The following is a 21,467-nucleotide window of genomic DNA, read 5'->3' as shown; positions in this document are numbered from 1 at the left end:
AGAAAGGAGAAAAAAAGGGGGTGGGGGAAGGAAACAAATCAAAAAGCAAAACAAAATAAAAACAAAAACAAAAACAAAAACAAACAAACAAAAAAAGAACCACCGGGGAGTATCTTCTGATTCTGTGTTCTTTAAGTCCCTTGGCTTCTCCTGGAAGTTGTCAGTCTAGCTGGTGTTCTGGGGGAGGGGCCTGTTGTGCTGATTTTCAGGTGTTAGCAGTTGGGGGAGCTGCTCTACCCCTGCCTGGTGCAGGGCTCGGTGGGGGTTGTTTACCCCGTGAGGCCGCAGGAGGAACAGCCCCAGTGGCGGGGCAGCTCTGGAAACCTGGATTCAGCTCCGGCAGGAACTCCGAGCTCTCCGTCTGCAGGGCCTGGAGGCTCCGGGGCGGGGCCGCTGATCTGCTCAGCTGGGGCAGGAGCGTCCTTGCTGTCCTGGGCCCTCCCGGCCTCTGCCTGTCCCGGGGGAGGCGGGATCCTGGGCTGTGTCCCGGCGCCCTGTGCTCCGGAGCCTGCGCTGGTGGATTCGCGCTCCCGGGCCGCGCAGCCCCCTCCGCGGAGCCGCCGCCCGAACCCCTCCGAGCTGCTCCTGGAACCGCGCCGCCCCCTCCGGACGGAGCCTCTTCCTCTGCCCGAGCCCCTCCGAGCTGCTCCGGTCCCGCCGCGTCCCGCCGTGCGCGCTGCAGCCCTTAGGGAGCTCGGCGCACTCTCCTGGGCGCGCAGTTGCTGTTAGTGTCCCCGGGATCCCGAGGGCATCCCCGCCCTCCTGGGTCCTGCTCCAACTCCCCGCGAGCCCCTTTCCGCCCGGGAAGGTCGGTGCAGCTCCTGCGTCTCCGGGACGGGGCTCTCCTGTGCTGGGGACACTCGCCCCGGCCTCAGCCCGGCTCCTCGCGGGCCCCTCCCCCTTGGAGGCCTTTGTTTCTTTACTTCTTTTTCCCCGTCTTCCTACCTTGATAGAAGCGCGAACCCTTCTCACTGTAGCATTCCAGCTGGTCTCTCTTTAAATCTCAGGCCGAATTCATAGATTTTCAGGATAATTTGAAGGTTTTCTAGGTAGTTTGGTGGAGACAGGTGATTTGGAGACCCTACTCTTCCGCCATCTTGCTCCTCCCCCTGTCCCTTCATTTTTATTTCATTTTCCCCAGCTTTGTTGAGATACAGTTGACATATAAAATTAAGGTATGCAACATGATGATTTGCTACACGTATATATTGCAAAATGATGACCACAATTAGGTTAGTTAACACCTCCATCCTCTCATCTAATTACCATTTTTTGGTGTAGTGATAAACTTCAGATCTACTCTATTAACAATTTTTAAATATATAATACAGTGCTGTTAATTACAGTTATCATACTGTACATTAGAATTGCAGAACTTATTCATCTTATATATAAGCTAGAAGTTTGTACCCCTTTGACCATTATCTCTCCTTTTCCCCCACACTCTGGCCTCAGAAACTACCACTCTGTTTCTTTGAGTTCACCTTTTTTAGATTCCACATGTATGTGTTTTTCTCTGACTTACTTCACTTAGCATACTGCCCTCAAGGTCCATCCTGTCACAAAAAATCTCCTATTTTATAGTTGAGTAATACTCCTGTGTATGTACGTACACACACACACACACACACACACACACACACCACACTTTTCTTTATCCATTCATCCAACAACAGATACTTTAGTTGTTTCCATTCTTGGCTATTGTGAATGCTGCAATGAACATGGCAGGGAGTGCAAATATTCTTTGGGATGGTGATTGCATTTTCCTTGGATATATATCCAGAGGTAGGACTGTTGGAATCACATAGTAGTTCTATTTTTAGTTTTCTGAGAAACTTCCATATTGTTTTCCATAGTGGCTATATCCTCAATTTTTAAATGAGGAGAACACTATCAACTGAGCAACAAGCTATAAAAACTAAATATGTATCAACAGATTTTAGTCTTATAAAAAAACTTGAGCTAAAATGATGTCTTTTACAGTATGCCTAATCACTACTGTGTTGCACAGTAACTAATAAGTGGTCAACAATTACCTTTTACAATGTAAAATTCTAAAAAATGTATTTTTCTTTTATTAATTTTCTAGTATCTGAAAGCACTACCACATTGACTGTTTTTCTTCCCTACTGGCTAGACTTTACTTAGCAACCTGTGCTGCCTTCAACATGTTGTGTTCAGTCTAAGCACTGCGTGAGCACATGCCTCAGAAGAAGGGATATAGCGAGCAGCCAAGAGTGGGAGAGATCAGATCAGTTTTCCTCTGGAACCTTCCCAAGGCACACTAAATTAGGTTTTCTTCTGGACAGGCTTTATAAGTTATCATAGTATTTCACAATCCATGAGATAATATTTATGAAATATAGGAAAGTACCTCACAGTTCTGGCACATAGTAGGTATCATCGGTTTATCTCTGTGGCTTCACGTCTCAATACCTCTTCCCATACTCTCTTCCCATCTATTGCATTCTCTGGCCATACTGAACTACCATCACCTTGAATGAGCCCCTCTCTCTCTCTCAGCTCTGCAAATTTGCATATGCTGCCCCTTTTGCTTTTTGGTGTTATTCTCTAACCAGTGAACATTTCTTTTAGGAGACAACACAATCTATAGACATCTCGTCTATCCATCCAGAGCTTTCCATTCTTGCCTGTTACAATCCAGTTGTGATAGGTCTATGACAGTCTATTTACTTCATTTTTTTCTACACATTGTAAATATTCTGAGGGTAAACAATATGCTTTATATGACTCTGTGTTCCAAATTCTAGTTAGCAGACCAACAATATATGCTTGTGAAGGAATATAAACTAAAACTTATAAAGGTATGGAATTCTTTGTTCTACCCAAGATTTTTAGAACAGACATTTCCTGGAAGTCTTAAATCAAATCTTATTGACTTCTCTGGTTATTTCAGGAAACATGTTCCACCAAAAAGATAGTATCTCTAAAATATAATATACTTCATATAGCAAGCCTAAAAAGTACTGTGGTCTTCACTTTACAATATAGCTTTTGTACAGAAAGGGAAATAAATAATATCCATAACCTTTATAGATCCACTAAAAGTTGACATATAGAAGACGATTTTAAAAATATTCTAAAATACAATAAATATCTTTAGAGGGCTGTATTATGTTCCATCATCTTATCATTGTCAGCATTTTTTTAAATGGACACTTCTGGTTTTGTGGGCCAAGAGACTAAATTGAGGATATACTATAGGTACTAATATTAAAATAAAGGAAACTGATTTTGACAAAAATTTTTATTAACTAAGTAAATAATGTAATAATAGTAATTGAGCACAATTTTTTAAGTAATATAAACCTACCAATGAGAAGACTTGAAATCTTTTCTTTGGTAGGGGATAACATTTTGCTTAATTGGGGTTTAAAGTTAATGTTCCCTATCATCAAAATCAATTGCAAATATCTACTTGTCTAATGATACCTATAATGAGATTTCACATTTTAATACAACAGGACTATCTTTAACAAGATTTTCTATTTCCTCTTTGAATATGTCTTTTCAAACAGGTAGCATATTAAAGTGTCACTGATTAATAAACACAATGCCATCTAATTTGATAATAAAATAATCAACACTCCACTGTGCATTAAAAGTATGATATTAAAAGTCCATTTTTCTTTTCTTGTTTGGACATGATGGGTAAATACTGATAATAAAAATGTAGTATAATGTCATAGGGCAATATATGTGGCACTCAAAACACTACTGTTTAGAATAGTGTCACTGTGATCTGTAGTAAATCAAGTAGCAGTGAGAAATGATAAAAGTACTTCATAAAGTCTCTGTCACAACTATCCAACTGTGGTACTGTAGTGCAAAGTCTTATTGATGATATGTAAATGAATGAATGTGACTGTGTTCCAATAAAACTTTATTTACAGACGCTTAAATGTGAACTTTGTAAGTTTTCACATCACAAAATATTACTCTTCTTTGGATTCTTTCTTACCACTAAAAAATGTAAAAATTATTTTGTGCACACGGGCTATCAGAAACAGGCAATAGGTCATCTTTGACCCATGAGCCATAGTTTGTTGATCCCTAAACTCATGAGATAATTACATTCTTACCTTCTGGCAAGCTGCCTCAATTGTTCAGCACACTCGCTGTCTGATTTCTGATTTATAAGTTCAAGAATATTCATGGTTCTGTGAAAATGTCCGCATGATAAACTCACACTAACAGCTGTTTCATGTTTATCACCAGTTAGTACCCATACTTTGATACCAGCCATTCTCAATGCTTCAATAGTTTCTCGAACTCTATCTTGTAGCCTGAAAATAAAAGAAACAATATTAGCAGTAGAGAATACTTCTTTGACTATTATATATATAAACCACATAGTACATGTAAGGTAAATCCTAGACTCCCTGACTTAAAGATGTTACAGTATAGTGATATAATCGAATTTGTTCTCATTAGGGAAGAAACAGGAATAATCAAATTAGTGCTCATCTGGTTAACATAATACCTACAACTTTATATTTTAAGAATGTATCTTCAAAGTTGATTTTTATAGAACCAAACTAAATATATGGTCTTCCTAAACTCCTATTTTATTAGGAAGTCTTTAAATTTGAAATTAGAAGATTTTTCTCTTTTCTTGTAAGAAAATTTCTCATATCAGTAGTTTAAAAATCAAACTGGTTAATAAAGGATGATGTAACCTCAGGTGAGTCTCAGAAATCTCAGGAGACCTGAAAGGTAAATGAAAACCTAAATTTTAAAAAATGCTAACACTCTTAGAGACAGATGGCGGGGAACAAAGGCTAAATGGACCTCAAGGAATTCACAAACTGAGAGGAAGAAGTCTTTGGAGAAATGAGTATAATATATTGCCACAAAAACAACATAAAACTACCTACAAAACAAATACTTCATAAAGGAGAGAGTTTTTAATCCTATTAGGTCTAGGGGTAAGGAAAGATTTTACTGGAGTGGGGGAATCTGAGCTATACTTTATAAAGATACTCATAAATGAATAAAGGAAAAAGTATCCAGGCAGAAGGGACACTCTTGCCAAGGAACAAAGGCACAAAATAAAATAGTTTGAACTATAGCAGTTGTTCAGAAAACTATATACAGATAATTTGGTACTGTTGAAGCAAAAAGTGCAAACAGGTAGTGGTGGGAAGAATTAATCTTAAACTCTTTGTATAGCACACTGAAGAGTATTCTAAAAATTCAAGCCTATAAGCAAAACTATACATAATGGAATTCTTTCATCTATTTCAAATATCTGGCTAGAATAAAAATTGTATACACTGACTGGGAAAAATTAAGGCTTTAACTCTCTATTTTGACTTAAAATATCTTATTATAGGATATTAATAAATGGAATTTATGCCATAAATTAGAAACACTTGGCTAGGAAAATTCTTATGAGACTAAAAGGATTTTACTTATTTGTCCGATGCTTACCTGTCTTCCACTGCTGTAGCTCCAAGTAATATCAGGTCTTTCTCTATGAACTGGAAGACATCTGCCAATTTCTCTTCCCGTTGTTGTAGGGCAGTCCTGGCTTCAAACAGACGTCTGTCTATTTCCTCATACTCTTTAGATGTCAACTGTTTATAGGCCATACACAGAGTTCTTAGTCCTTTCTAAAACAGAAAAATTAAAGACAAAAATTAAAAATAACTAATGGAAAATTAAAAAACAGTTGCTCAAGATAATTAAAGTTTTTAAATTGTAGAATATTAGAGCCTAGACAGGATCATAAAGATTATCTTATAATTTAAAAACTGTTTTAAAAACCATGACTTAAAAACTGTTTTGAGGGATCCCTGGGTGGCTCAGCGGTTTAGCCCCTGCCTTCGGTCCAGGGTGTGATCCTGGAGTCCCGGGATCGAGTTTCACATCAGGCTCCCTGCATGGAGCCTGCTTCTCCCTCTGCCGGTGTCTCTGCCTCTCTCTCTCTGTCTCATAAATAAATAAATAAAATCTTCAAAAAAACAAAACAAAACAAAAAAACTATTTTGCCTGGATTTAAAAGCTGTTTTACCTGGAAAGTCAGAAAGTTCTATAAGGATACCTTTAGGTTGTCAAAAAGAGAGGCAGCCCCAGGTTGTACTCTCTTGTTTTAACATTTACAAATCCACTTTTATGTACTTTATAAGAAATTTTTTTAACTAAAGGGGACCATAATTTCCTGAGAATCCATGGTATGATGAATTTACAGGTCAAATAACAAAGTCTGTAAGGTGGCCCTTATCAAATAAACAATACTTTCTATAGCCATTGAATGATTTTAAACTGTATCATTATATAACTTCACTGGTGAAATGGAATTATACAATACTTATGAATATATATTTGATTATCTGATTTTCCTGGGCACAACTTTCTCTTATTTCTCTTACTATTTGACAGTTTCTACATCTGAAAGCTATAAAAGTTCCTTTTCTTGCTGCACATTCCCCTCAGAAAAACTCAAAATAAATATTCTAATAACAGAACTTGGAAACAGTACATTTTAAAATACTACATGACACTATTCAATGATTTCTAAATATTGATGTTCCTTGATTCACAAATGACCCACTCCTATAAATAACTGTTTTTCTTATACAGTTAAGGGATCATGTTAATGATCACAGTTATTTTACATGAAACAAATTCATTTTACAACAAATATTTGCTGAATGCCAACTATGTGCCAGTATTGTTCTGGATTAAAATGAATGTAAGGTAGAACAATATCTTTCTTCTCATGGATGTTACAGTATGATAGATGAACCAGATCATAAACAATTAAGAAACAAGTAATGAGAGAAAATAAACCGTATGTAAGTAAAGGAGGCAGGTGAACACAGATGAGCATAAAGCAATCTTTTATAGAAATGCAGAAATGAGAGATCGTAAGTTCTTAAAACTTTGAGAGCTGCTTAAAAATTTTCCTCTTCACATGAATTGTAGCACTTTGTTTTCATGAGATTCTCCTATGTTCTTCTAGTAAGAGAGACTTAATTCACAAATCATAAAATTCAGTTCTTTAAAGAGTACAGCTCAGTGGTTTTTAATGAATTCAAAGTTGTACATGATTATTACTATTGAATTCCAGAATATTTTCATCACCCCAAAAGGTATCCATTAGCAGACACTTCTATTTCACCCCTTCTTCTAGCCCCTGGCAACTACTAATGTGCTTTTTGTCTCAATAAATTCCATTATTCTGGACACTTCATATAAATGGAACACATGACCTTTTGTGACTAGCTTCTTTCACTAGGCACAGGAGCTTTTCAACATTCACCCATGTTATAGCATATAAGTACTTCATTTCTTTTAATGGCCAAATAACATTCCATGTAATGGGTATTACACAGTTTAATGCATGCATCAACTAATGGACTTTCAGATGTTTCCACATTTTGGCTATTTAAGAATAATGCTGCTAAGTTTTTATGCGAACATGTTTTTAGTTCTCTTGGGTGTATAATTAGTAGTGAACTTCTGGGTTATACAGTAACTATATTATTCTATGTTCTATGAGGAACTACTATTAAAGTAGTTTCTAAAGTTTTTTTTTTAATTTATTTTTTCTGAAGTGTTTGTATCATTTATAATCCCACAGCAATGTATGAAGGTTCCAGTTTCTCCATATCCTTGGGATTCCCCTATATTCTTTAAGTAAACTCCTCTTTTTTAAACATTTTAATTGAATGGTCTTTGCAGCCAAAAAAGCCCTGACTGTAACAAGTTCAAAGAAAACAAAGAAAAGACTTTTATTTTAGGTTAAAAGTCAATTTTTGATCAAAGAATGTAGAAGCAACACATAATTAAAAAGAACTGAAGAATTTCTATAATATTTGATAAATTACTAATGCAAAAATGAAGCCTTAAATCTTTCATATGTATACCTTTTAGAGTTTTATAAATCTTAGAAATTTATACTCACCAAAGCAAATTCATCCACATGAATTCTGGTTTTTTCTATTTCTCCACCTACACATTTAGGAAGAATTGATGATTCAGCTCCTTTAGCAAATAAAAGCTTCTCACCTAAAAGGAAAAAACAGTTATCAAACTCCTAATATTTGATAAATTAAAATTCTTACCTAAAAGGAAAAACCAATTATCAAACTCATAATATTAGATAAATAAAAATTCATGAAAGTTTAGGTAGGTTACCTGAAGGTGCCTGAACAATTACACTCATCCTTCTACGATCTGAATCAAATTCGAGAATATGAAGCAGTTTGTACCTAAGGAAAAAAAAAATAAAGACCTAAAGTTTAACTTTTTAAAAATAATATTAAGTGAATATTTGAAAAGTACCCCTATAAAAGATAAAATGGTAGATTTAGAAGAAGAAATTAATCTCAACTACATTTTCAAGATAATGGGTTATGAATCATTAAGAACAACACAAGATAGAAATAGAAGAAACTAACATTTATTGAGTACTTACCAAATGCCATGTACTTTACATACCTTATGTCATTTAATACCCATGAGAATCAAAGAAGGTAGATCTTATCTCATTTTACAGATGAGGACTATTAAACTCAGAAAGATTAAGTAATTTTCCTAAAGTCAAATAAGCTTGTGAGTGGCACAGCAAGGATTGGAATCCAGATCTGCCCAGCTTCACGTTTTTCTCACTAAAAAAGGTAATTGATTCTCAACCCTCTTTTCTGCCCAAAAACACCTGAGAAATATAACACACTCACATTAGTAACAGAGGATCATTACAGCAGTGATTCTGAACCTGATACAAGTAGACATATGCATAGGTTGGGGAACAAATGCCTTTATAAGGAGTAGTAAAGGAATTTGTGTGGATAGGTCAGGTGTGGCTTCAAGTTTTCCGGATGGATTTATATAATGATGTATATATGGAATGCTTTGTACATCTCAAAAAAAAAAAAAAAGCAACAACAGAGTGGGATGATTCATAGTTAACGAAATGAGCTAGACAGGCTTCTACATGAAAACACCAAAGAATGGGCTCTATTTTACTTTGTAAAAGCTAAAAAGGGACAGTTGGAGTTGAGATATGACTGGAATTGGTAAAACCATGAAAGGTATGAATAGAACAGGAATGGGACTAATATATCAAGCAGTTTAAATATTGGAAATAGGCAGTTGTTCCTTAATGTTTGAAAGATAAAATCAAAGGACTATAAGGAAGTTTTTCTTTATTTAGTGAGAATTTATGAAACTCATTACCCCAGCAGTATATAAAAATAAACATGAGTAAATTTAAGAAACAAACTAAAATACAAATGAAAGAGTCAGAGTAAGTTATTGTGATTACTGTGATGTTGTACAACATGGTATTAACATCATTCTAGAGCAGGGGTCAGTAAACTTTTTCTGTAAAGGTTGAGATAGTAAATATTTTAGACTTTGCAGACCATATATGGTCTCTGTTGCATTTTAAAACAAAACAAAAACCCAAAAAACAAAACCCCTTAAATAATGTAATGTAGTTTGCAGGCTGTATAAGCCAGCTTGTAGGCCAGAGACCTACCGGCCACAGTTTACAGATTCCTGTCCTACACTAAATACACAGAAAAAAATTACCGTTCCAGTTTTCCAAGTGTTTTAACTTCCATAGTTTCTTCAGAATTGCCAACAAATACGATGCCGATTCTAGGGATTAAAAGAGAAAGAAATATAAGATTTAAGGATGATATTTCATGTTTCATAATATGTCATTATAACCTAGCATGAATAAAAACATTTAAAGTATACATTTAAGATGTATTTAAAAATATTTAATAATACAGCATTATTTAATTTAAATTCAATTAGCTGATATATAGTATATATATATATAGTATATAATCATTATATACTATAATCATTAGTTTCACATGTAGTTTTCAATAATTCATCAGTTGCATATAACACTCAGTACACATCCCATCATGTGAATATGATGCTATTTTAAGAATGTGAAGAATCAGAGTAGGTCCAAAACAATACATACATAAGTATTTCTCACAAATTACACTATTCATACTTCACAGTAGCCAGATTTTTTAAAGATCTCTTCAAAATATGATTCAATGCGAACTTGACAACATATAATGATACATATAAAACTCTCATTTACAAATTTGTTTTATTTTTTTTAAAGATTTTATTTATTTATGCATGAGAGACATAGAGAGAGAGAGAGGCAGAGACACAGGCAGAGGGAGAAGCAGGCTCCATGCAGGGAGCCCGACGTGGGACTCGATCCTGGGTCTCCAGGATCCCACCCTAGGCTGAAGGTGGCGCTAAACCGCTGAGCCACTGGGGCTGCCCAATTTATTTTATTTTTATTTATTTATTTATTTTTTAAAATTTATTTATTTATGATAGACATGAAAAGAGAGAGAGAGAGAGAGAGGCAGAGACACAGGCAGAGGGAGAAGCAGGCTCCATGCCGGGAGCCTGACGTGGGACTCAATCCTGGGACTCCAGGATCGGGCCCTGGGCCAAAGGCAGGCGCCAAACCGCTGAGCCACCCAGGGATCCCCATTATTTTATTTTTAAAAAGATTTATTGGGATCCCTGGGTGGTGCAGCGGTTTAGCGCCTGCCTTTGGCCCAGGGCGTGATCCTGGAGACCCGGGATCGAATCCCACGTCGGGCTCCCGGTGCATGGAGCCTGCTTCTCCCTCTGACTATGTCTCTGCCTCTCTCTCTCTCTCACTGTATGGCTATCATAAATAAATAAAATAAAAAATAAATAAAAAGATTTATTTATTTGAGAGAGAGAGAAAGTGAGAGATCATCAGCAGAGGGGAAAGGGTAGAGGGAGAGGGAGAAGCAGACTCCCCACAGAGCTGGGAGCCTGATATGGAACTCAATCCCAGGACCCTGAGATCATGACTTGAGCTGAAGGAAGATGCTTAACCTTCTGAGCCACCCAGGTGCCGTCTCATTTACAATTTAAAGTACACTTCTACCTTTATGTGTTCATGAATTTTGTATGACAATTTAAAATAATTTTCTAGTACTTGCACATTTTAAAAGGTGTTTTTCTGAAGAATTGGAATTTGGATCAAACTACCTTGCAGCAGCTTCCACTAGAGCCTTTTCATCTGGAGAAGATGCATAGTACTCCAACTGGGAGGGTGCAAAGTTGGACTGCCAAGGACCATCACCAATGCCATCAGTCTGAACATTGCTAATCTGGACAGTGTGACAGAGACTGACTGCTTTAAAGAAGAGATTGTGTTCCTTAATCTGTAGAAAGATAATATTCTCAATAAAAATACCATTCCCAAGTAACAGAAAACTGTAAGCAGAATTCTAAAAAAAAGTCAATAAACACTCAATAATTTGGTTATCTTAGATCTACAACAGGAGTGCTACAATCTTGAACTGACTGAGTAATAGCTGGTTGCTTCTGACTCCAAAGAGTAAAACGTCACATTTGCTTATGACTCTTCAAAATAAAAGTATCTTTTTAAGAAACAGACAAGTTGCAAATAAAGATGAAAACTCTTTTGTGGAAAAATGAGGTTTAAAAAAGTATTAAATATATTTAAGCTCTACTTCTTAGCAAAGTCATCTTCTTTATTTCAGGGCAGTACGGGTTCTCCACTGAGTCTCATTTAAATACTTAGAGAAGTAAGGTAGACATCTATTAATTTGCAAGTTAAAATGGATTGTTACTACAACGTCTCAGTGCTGAATCAAAGGATATTCATTCCAAATACATATTCCTTGACCCACTGACAATTAAACTTTTTCTGCTACAATCGAGCAACTACCAAAGAGAATTATTTCAAATGAAATTTCAATTTATTAACTTAAAAGTTGCTTACGAGTTCAGTTTCATTTTCAGGACTGGTTCTAAAAGAACTGGTTGTAAGATGGGATAAGTTGTTAAGATGGGATAAACTGTTGAGATAAGATAAGCTTCCTTCTGAAGAGTCTGGTGTTGGTCCTTCAGATACAAGTCTACCATTGATTTCTTGGTATTTTATGCCATTAATTGAACATTCCCGAAACTGCATCTCATTTTCTGTCAGTGTACCAGTTTTATCTGTAAACACATACTCCACCTAGAGATGGAAGAGAAAAGAAAACAAACTTTTGTGTTTATGGTTAAACAAAAAACCCTGTCCTCCTCTCCTAAAGTTAAGCTTACCTATTAACATTAGTATACTAATACTGAGATTTTTACAATCTAAGCACAAATAAAGATACACAGAAACAAAACAGGGTAAGATAAAATATTTCAAGTCTATGTAAACTTTGAAGTTTGTAGCATTTTTAGGTACATGGTCATCTTTAGAGTTGACTGATAATGTAGGATTAATACTCATTTTCCCTCTCCTGGGTAAGGAGTTTTGAAGTAGTAAAACTAAGAATGACCTTTGAGCAAGGGTGGAAGGGATGTTTAATAACCTAGAATGTGAAAGGGTATGTGGTCTAGAAGAAATGGTACAGAACTAGGAACAGGAACACAAAGTCATAGCAACACAATAAGTCAGAGATGGAAGGTTGTCTAAAGTATTAGATAGATGGAGGAAATTGAAACCAAGGGTAGGACTCGATTCCAGGACCCCGGGATTACAACCTGAAACAAAGGCAGATGCTCAACTACTGAGCCACCCAGGTGTCCCCGAATGAAAATGTTTTAAAAAGTAGATAAGATACATAATTTTATTACTCTTTGAGACTAATTCTAGAAAATTAACCCAAAAGAAAGTAGGTCCAAAAAGAGAAGGATGAAATAGTCAAATCTTGATACAACTAGGAATAAAGTAAGGATTTGATTAATGCAATGATTTGAAAAAGTTGTCATTTAAAAAGGGAGCAACGCATCACAAAGAAAAACAACTATAGACCAGTATCCCTTATGAAAATAAACACAAACCAAATGTAGAAACATTTAAAAAAGATATACAACATAAATATGTAGGGTTTATCCCTGAAATGCAAGACTGGTTCAACATAAATCAATGAAACTCACCACAATAATAAATTGGTACTTATTCTTTTTTTGTCATTAAAATGATCACCTTGACAGATGCAAGAAAAGCATTTAACAAAATCCAATACTGTTTCATGATAAAAACATTCAACAAATTAGGGACAGAAGGCTATTTCTTCAACCTGATAAACGTATCTACAAAATGCCATAATTAGCATCCTGTTTAATGAAGAAAGACTGAATGCTGTCCCCTAAATTAAGTTCAAGAATAAAGCAAAGATGTCTCTTCTTGCCACTTTTATTCAACATTGTACTGAAGGTTCTAGCCTGGGTAATCAGGCAACAAAAAAGAAAAGGTATTCAGATTGGAAAATAGGTAAGCCATTTGTAGATGACATGACCTTGTATATAGAAAATCCTAAGGAATTCACTAAAACACTTCCAAAACTAATAAATGAGTTCAGCAAGACTGCAGAATAAAAAGATCAACATAAAAAAAAGGAGGCAGAGTTAAAGCCAGAAAAAAATTGTGTGAACCAAGAAATAAAATGAGCAAATACAAAGTTCATTTTCTTATAAATAGTAAAGACAAATACAACACATGAGATGTAGGAATTCTGCTAAGTAAAGTAATAATAATAAAAGCTAATAATTGTACAGCTATCACTATATTGCCAGCACTGCTAACTATTCTAACTCATTTAATCCTCTCAACAACTTCATGAGGTAGGTACTATTATTATGTAAATTTTAGAGAAATAGAAACAAAGGAAGAGTTAGGTTAAATAACTCAGTCATAGGGTTAGCAAATGATGAAATCATAAATAAAAGATAAAATATTTTATCTTTGCTATATGATATTAAAGATTGCCCACTATCTACAGTAGACACTGTATTATCAAGATGGATATGGAGATATGCCACTTACCTAACAAGTTAATAAAAAACTTTTAGGTCAGGAAGAATAATAAGGTCCACAAAATTATGATATAAAATATATCAGTAATCAAACAGATATACTCCAAAGATGATTAGCATAGACACAGACTAGCAGTCATGGAGGGCTCTACAATTTAGATGATACAGATGAATAAAAGAAATTAACTTTGATTTTTAAAAATATATATAAAATCAAGAAGTTTTGACTTTGTGATAGAGTGGGCACTGCACACCATCATAAGAGCACTTTCTTTGATATGGAAATGAAAGAACATAGAATATGACATAAAGTAGATTTCATTGGTATAAAATAGATAAAGAAATAGAGGCAATAAACATACTATGTTTATACTATGTATAAACATACATACAATACTTTGAGGCATAAAAGTAAAAAGAGAACTTAGATGAATTAGAAATTTAAAGAAGTTATCACTTAAAGCTTCTTAAAGAGAAAGCAAGTAGGGATATGCATAAACAGTGTGAGGTTCCAGAAAAAAAATATTCTAACATGAAGGAAAGAGGAAGAGGAGAAAATTGGGATAGAAAAGGTCAAAGGAAAGAAGAAAATGGGAAAAAAGTGTGTTCAAAGAAGCAGTAAAAACAGGTTGTGTTTTTAGGTCTTAAATATGTGATACATAAAGAAATGTGACACGAATAATAAGTAGCATAAATTACTAAAGCTTCTTAAATGCTAAAAATAAATGGATTAGCTTCTGGTTAAAAATGGTAGGTTGAGCAAATACAATTACCTCTGTTCCTCTTGAAAGTTTACTAAAATAAGAGTACAGGAATAAAAGAAGAACAAAAATAATGGCAGATGAGACAATATGAGAAGGGAGATATAAAAAGTTTGGAAGATGGAAAGGAAATGAATGAGAGATAAGTGACTTAACAAAACTTAGAACAGGAAACCTAAGCAATGGGGGGAACCCTTTCCCCAAAACTCGCAGGAAGTAGATGTACTACCGAATGTGAAAGTATGGGATGAGGCTGAAAATGGAGGTACCAGGAACAGTTTGAAACCTGAAATCTCCTCGTAACTTGCAAACAAACCTGAGACTGCCCTTCATCTATAGGGGACTGAGCCAGGGAGAATCTGAACCCCATAGAAAGCTGAAAACAGGTGTGAGACAGCTGAAAACAGGAGCGCAACATGCTAAAAACAGGGAGTCTACTGGATGGCTCTAACAACCACAAGCAGCCGGAAGACTAACTGTAGTAATTATTTTTGGGGAAACTGAGAAAAGACCAGTACTGACACTAGGGAATATGTCAAAAAACAGCTGGGCTGCTAGGCTTTTCTAGGGAAAACTTTTAAACTTGTAAAGAAAACTAAAGATTAGCATTCATTTGAGGATCATCCCTGAAAAGAAAGGTAGAGTCTAAAACAAATTACAGTCAGTTCTGCTATAACACTGTCTTGAAAACATGAATCTATAATAATGTGACTGATCTATTAAGACAATTTGAGCATAATGTGGACTTTACATTTGGTTATGCACAACTTTGTCTGTGAGAAACACCAGCAAACTGCATACAACGAACATGTGAAATGTACATATCTCACAGCCACCTTAGGTCGCCTGGGTGTTATAAGCCATACCCATCTACTTCTATTTTCAGATAACCTTCCTTTCAATACTTCACAATGACACACAAGTTGTAACATGTCTCTGATGGTAACTTCCACAATTAACCTTCTGGTCCTTTCAAGACAAAATGCTACATATAGTATTTATGTATTTTTAAAAAAAGATTTTTATTTACTTATTTATTTATGATAGACATAGAAACAGAGAGAGAGGGGCAGAGACACAGGCGGAAGGAGAAGCAGGCTCCATGCAGGGAGCCCGATGCGGGACTCGATCCCGTGACTCCAGGATCATGCCCTGGGCCAAAGGCAGGCGCTTAACCGCTAAGCCACTCAGGGATCCCCGTATTTATGGTTTTAAAGATTTATTTATTTAGAGAGAGTGCATGCGTTCATATGAGAGAGTGCAAGTGTGCGTGTGTGAATGGGACAGGTAGGTCAGAGAGAGAGAATCCTCAAGCTGACTTACCACCAGCGTGGAGCCCAACTCTGGGCCTGATCCCTGGACCCTGAGATCATGACTGAAGGCAAAATCAAGAGTTGGGTGCCCCACTGACGAGCCACTCGTGCCCCAGTATTTATGTATTTCTTAACAATTTATTTAAAATGTGTTACTGACAAAATTTTTGTTGTCCTCCTAATCCCGTTAGTCTTGTGTTTTTTACTAAGTAATTTTAGACAGCAGAGTAATTTTTAGGAATGCTTTGTGATATTGCACCAGAACTAACTATTGAAAAGGGAACTAGGAGCAAACAGAAAACGCAGGGAGCAGAAGACTTTAAATAACAATCATTAATATCCTTAGAGAGTTAAAAGGATAAATTATATTCAAGAAAGAAGACTATTCAGATATACTGGAATATTAGAAATTAAAAATAACAGAAATAAAAGAAACCAAAAGATAGATGGAAAGATAAAGTTGACAAAGTCTCCCAGAATTATAAAAACAAACAAGTAAATGAAACTTTAAAGAATCAAGATAAATGGTCTGATATCCAAATATAAATTAAAAAAAAAGACAGGTTATCAAAGAAGTAATAAAAGAAAAATTCCTAGACTTGAAGTACATTTATTTCTAGACTGAAAAGGCTCAGAGAGCTCACTGTCCAATGAAAGAAAGAAACAAACAAACAAACACTCACACCAAGGTATATCATCATGAAATTTCAGAATTATCACATAAAGAGAAGATCCTAAATACTTCCAGAAATAAGATAGCTGACCACACACAAAGAACTGGGAATCAGAATGGGACCGATTTCTCAATAGCAACATTGGAAGCTGGAAAAAAAATGAAATGCTTTTAAAATTTGGAGGAAAAATAATTTCCAAACTGGGATGCATTCTACAGCTAAATTATTAATCAAATACAAAAAAAAGAATAAAGAAAAAAAGGGGGAATAAACATATTTTTAGATATGCAAAGTCTCCAATTATTTTCATCTCACACATCCTTTTCCAGGAAATTATTAGAAGATATGTCCAATCAAAATGAGAGAATAAGCCACAGGTGAGCTGGCGCAGGATCCAGGAGATCCAAAATAGGAGAGAGGTAAAGAAATTTCTAGGGTGATGGTAAAGGGAGGTCATCGGGTGACAGCTGAGAAGCAGGCCCAGATATAAGTCCATACTAAGCAAAAAGATAAAAGTCCCCAAAAAGCTGTCACCAAAAAAAGAGATAAAGAAAAAGGAAATCCTAGATTACCTGTTGTGTTTGAATATGTAGAGATGTGTTTCATATATTCATCAAAAACTTATTTGTGGTATACAGAAATTAAGCAAATGAAAAAACAGAGCAATTAACTCTAGAGAAAAAACATCAAAAAGAAAATGTAATTATAGTATCGTACAGCACACTTATGGAACTAGAAATTAGTGAGCAATACTAACAGAGTCAAAATAATGTCAATAAATAAATATTGTGATATAAAATTGCTAGGGGGCCAGTGAGGAGGCAAAGTGAGTATGTATCTGGTAAATACATAAAACAGTAGCATAAGATTATATCTTTAAATTCCATAATAAATGTCTAAAATTTAAAAATCAAGAAAAAATAATATATAGTGCTAAATAATGGAAGAAATGATTTCAGGTTTAAAAACAGGAAACAAGAGGCATAGAGCAAAGTAGAGCTATTTTTTGGTAAAAGCCTCATAATAGTTTTCTTTGTACATAATGTTAGTCTTTGTACATGTATTGTTTCAATGAAAATAATATATTAGAAAAAACACAATAAAAGTATCTCTATTTTACCTGTCCAAGCTCTTCATTCAGATCAGAAGTATTGACTTGAGCTTTCTGGCCTGATTCTTCATGATACAGATCAAGATCCCAGCCAATAAAAAATGATCCAAGAAATTTCTGCATTTCAACTGTTACATATAATGAAATTGGAATGATGAAATTGTAGAGTACCAAAAAAGCAAGGAAGTCTGAAATGAACCTCAGAATCTAGGGAGAAAAATGATTGATAAGAGAAAACCTATTGAGAATTTTCTTATTATTACTTAAGAAAATTATCAGAAAGTTTCATGTCTAAACAGATCATCAGCTATATTCTGAAGAAGTCTCATGAGCTGAAGTTCATTTATTGAATTGTATTTTTAATACATTTCTCTTACTGTTCATTAGAATCTTGAACATAGTAAAAAGAAAAGGTTAAACTCAAACTACTTGTTACTTTTCAGAAGCTATCAAAAGCCTGGTGTGACTGAAAACAACCTTTAGCAAAATTATAATTGTAATCCCTGGAGTATACTTACCATTCCACTTCTACCCTTCAAAATCACAGATAAATAAAAATTGACTGCAATTTAAAAAAATTATTTAAGAATTGCTAGACCAGAACTGCTGGAAATTAAAACTCTTACTTATAGGTTATGTAGTAATAGCCTACTTCAATAGCATAGCAGTATCACATTTTAACATGCATTCTGTGAAAGGTAAAATACCTAATTATGAATGATATGGAAAATATATTCTGTGATCTGCCTTGTGGTTTCTTGAGATGCACATCTGTCTTCCAATATTTGTATTTTAATCTAATGTGAAATCTGGAGAATATTTACTAATATTGCAGGTTAAATTTTCTTGGTAGTCATATTTATTCAGTTTAAAACTTTCTATGACATATTACTTCATACCATCAATAGGCTGACAGTAAGACTCCTTGAATTATTTGGACAGAATTGAAAATCAACTTACTCTTTCATTCACTTACAATGTACAGTAAATGGAATAAAAAACTGAATTTGTAGTATTGAAGGGAAATGCCATTATAGATGATTTAAAATTTTGTGATCTCTTGTAACTATTCAAGTCATGCCATAGGTAATACAATTGCTTATGTCCTAAAATGCAAAAAGCATTTTATAAACATGCTGGTCATTTTTCACTTACAGTGTCTTTTTGTTACTTTCAGTAATGGTGTTAGGAGATCAGAGTGGTCACTCCTATCAGAAGTCACTACCAAACCAGTAGCTGTGCCAAAGAATAAAGTTTCCTTTACAGCAGAGTCAAGAACACCATAAAATACCTTACTACTATTTCTTTGATGTTCTGTTTTTTGGTTATACCAAGGTTCATCCCATTTTTCTTCAGCTTCCCATGTATATTTCAAGATAGTACTGATGATGGCTTCCGAAATGAGGATTATTAGATAAATTATCAAAAATGTATTCATTGACCTGAAAGAGAAAAAAATAATATAAAACATGTCAATTATGTGTTGCTATATTCATCTGCTTGGAAGTTTTATGCTGGTATTAAATAAGATATAAAAATATTTAAGACATCACAGTAGCTATTTAAAGGAAACAGTCTTCATATTTTAAGAAATGACCATTCAATAGAACCTATTTGCCAGCAATAAAATAACCAATACATAAGATTATATGCCTATTTGAATCAGTTGTATTACTGTTCAAAATGTTTACAGTAAATGACAGCTTTGGCCAGTTATTCTCACCATAAGTAATTATTCTAAGATTATTATTATTATTTTTTTACATTTTCAGGGTCTATATAATTTTAAGTGTAAATATAACTAACATTTGTATAGGATTAAGATTTTATAAAACTTTGTCACATCCACTAACTTGTCTAATTTTTGTAAAACCTCTGTAAGGAGATCACATCCTTTTTAATGATGAAGATCAAAGTCCAAAAATCTTTCTATAAATTTACAAAAAATCACACAAGTCAAGAATTAACTTTGGAATCCCTGTTCTTTTCACCAGGCAAGCTTGGTATTAAAATATTTCACTAGGCAAGCTTAACATTACATCTCTGATTTTTTCATCAGTACTTTAGAATTTTCAGCATACAGATTCTGTATATATTTTGTTAGGTATACAACTAGTCATTTCCTTTTTTGAGAATGATTGCAAATGGTATTGTTTCTAATTTCAGTTTCTGTCATTGGTGTTTTTCTTTTTTTTTAAAGATTTATTTTAGAGAACAAGAGTGAGTGGTGAGAGCAGGAGAGGGAGAGAATCCTCAAGTAGACTCCCTGCTGAGCGCAGAGCCTGAAATAGGGCTTGATCCCAGAACTCTGAGATCTGAAGTCAAGAGTCAGATATCTGCTCAACTGACTGAGCCACCCAGGTGCCCCTGGTATTTCTTTTCTAATGTATTTGTTCTGACAGTTAATCTTCTGTGTCCGCTTGACTGAGCTAAGCAATGCCCAGATAGCTGGTAAAATATTATTTTTGGGTGTGTCTGTGAGGATGTTTCTGAAAGAGATTAGTATTTGATTCAATAGACTTAGCAGACTTAGAGAGATAGGCCCTCACCAATGTAGGTGGGTATCACTACTGAGAACCTGAATGAAATAAAAAAGGCAACGGATAGTTTTTCTCTCTTTTCTTGAGCTATCAGACAAAGCTCCAGTTTTTTTTAAACAGTGGCCAGCTACCCGGTTCTCAGGCCTTTAGATGCTGACTGCATTATACGATCAGCTTTCCAAGTTCATCTTGCAGATGGCAGACTGTGGGACTTCACAGCCTCCACAACCACGTGAGCCAACTCTTATAGTAAATCTCCTCCTATATATACCCATATATATATTCTACTGGTCTGTTTCTCTGGAGGATCCTAACTAATACAAGTGCTATAAATTTCCTTTTCAGCACTGCTTTAGCTTCATCCTATAAAATTTGATGCTGTACCCCAATGTTTATAGCAGCAACGTCCACAACAGCCAAACTGTGGAAGGAGCCTCGGTGTCCATCGAAAGATGAAAGGATAAAGAAGATGTGGTCTATGTAAACAATGGAATATTATTCAGCCATTAGAAACAATAAATACCCACCGTTTGCTTCGACATGGATGGAACTGGAGGGTATTATGCTGAGTGAAATAAGTCAATCAGAGAAGGACAAACATTATATGGTCTCATTCATTTGGGGAATATAAAAAATAGTGAAAGGGAATAAAGGGGAAAGGAGAGACAATGAGTGAAAATATCAGTGAGGGGGACAAAACATGAGAGACACCTAACTCTGGGAAATGAACAAGGGGTAGTGGAGAAGGAGGTGGGCGGGGCGTTGGGGTGACTGGGTGATGGGCACTGAGGGGGGCGCTTGGCGGGATGAGCACTGGGTGTTATACTATATGTAGGCAAATTGAACTCCAATAAAAAAAAAAAAGAAACAAAAAAATCTGATGCTGTATTTTTTTAAAAGATGTTATTTATTTGAGAGTAAGCACATGCACGCATGTGTGAGAGTATAAGCAGGAGGAAGAGGAATAGAGGGAGAGGTAGAAGCAGGCTCTACACTGAGCAGTGAGCCTGATGCAGGGCTCCATCTCAGGACTCTGGAATCATGACCTGAGCCGAAGGTAGAGACTTAACCAACTGAGCCTCCCAGTTGCCCGTGATACTGTATTTTCATTAAGTTCTGGATATTTTAAAAAATGTTCTTTGATATTTCCTCTTTGATCCATTGATTATTTAGAATTAAGAGTTCCAGTTGCTCCATGTCCTTGCCAATACTTGGAACTTTTAGACTTT

The 21,467-nt window shown here is 35.2% G+C and overlaps 1 protein-coding gene and 1 long non-coding RNA gene across 8 annotated transcripts in view; one reads left to right on the top strand and one right to left on the bottom strand.

The window, feature by feature from the left end:
• ATP11B (ATPase phospholipid transporting 11B (putative)) overlaps positions 1 to 21,467 on the bottom strand; it is a 121,648-nt gene that overhangs the window by 47,088 nt on the left and 53,093 nt on the right. For all 7 annotated transcript variants that reach the window (XR_012021779.1, XM_072807543.1, XM_072807538.1 and 4 more), the window contains 9 exons: positions 18,990 to 19,140; positions 17,708 to 17,905; positions 11,807 to 12,046; positions 11,047 to 11,222; positions 9,568 to 9,636; positions 8,170 to 8,243; positions 7,937 to 8,040; positions 5,458 to 5,639; positions 4,107 to 4,310 (listed from right to left, as the gene is read on the bottom strand). Coding sequence is in view for 6 of the 7 variants with exons in the window: in XM_072807543.1 (XP_072663644.1) it covers positions 4,107 to 4,310; positions 5,458 to 5,639; positions 7,937 to 8,040; positions 8,170 to 8,243; positions 9,568 to 9,636; positions 11,047 to 11,222; positions 11,807 to 12,046; positions 17,708 to 17,905; positions 18,990 to 19,140 (1,398 nt within the window). In the remaining variant the exon portion in view is untranslated. The remainder of the gene's footprint in view (positions 1 to 4,106; positions 4,311 to 5,457; positions 5,640 to 7,936; positions 8,041 to 8,169; positions 8,244 to 9,567; positions 9,637 to 11,046; positions 11,223 to 11,806; positions 12,047 to 17,707; positions 17,906 to 18,989; positions 19,141 to 21,467) is intronic.
• LOC140622063 (uncharacterized) lies at positions 2,767 to 20,976 on the top strand. The gene is made up of 3 exons (XR_012021781.1): positions 2,767 to 2,828; positions 20,359 to 20,470; positions 20,584 to 20,976. It is a non-coding gene; the product is annotated as an uncharacterized lncRNA (long non-coding RNA).

Source organism: Canis lupus, chromosome 31 (genome assembly GCF_048164855.1).
Source record: "Canis lupus baileyi chromosome 31, mCanLup2.hap1, whole genome shotgun sequence".
Taxonomy (NCBI): Eukaryota; Metazoa; Chordata; class Mammalia; order Carnivora; family Canidae; genus Canis; species Canis lupus.
Note: the sequence above shows the minus strand (reverse complement) of the source record. Positions and strands in the feature narration are given on the sequence as shown.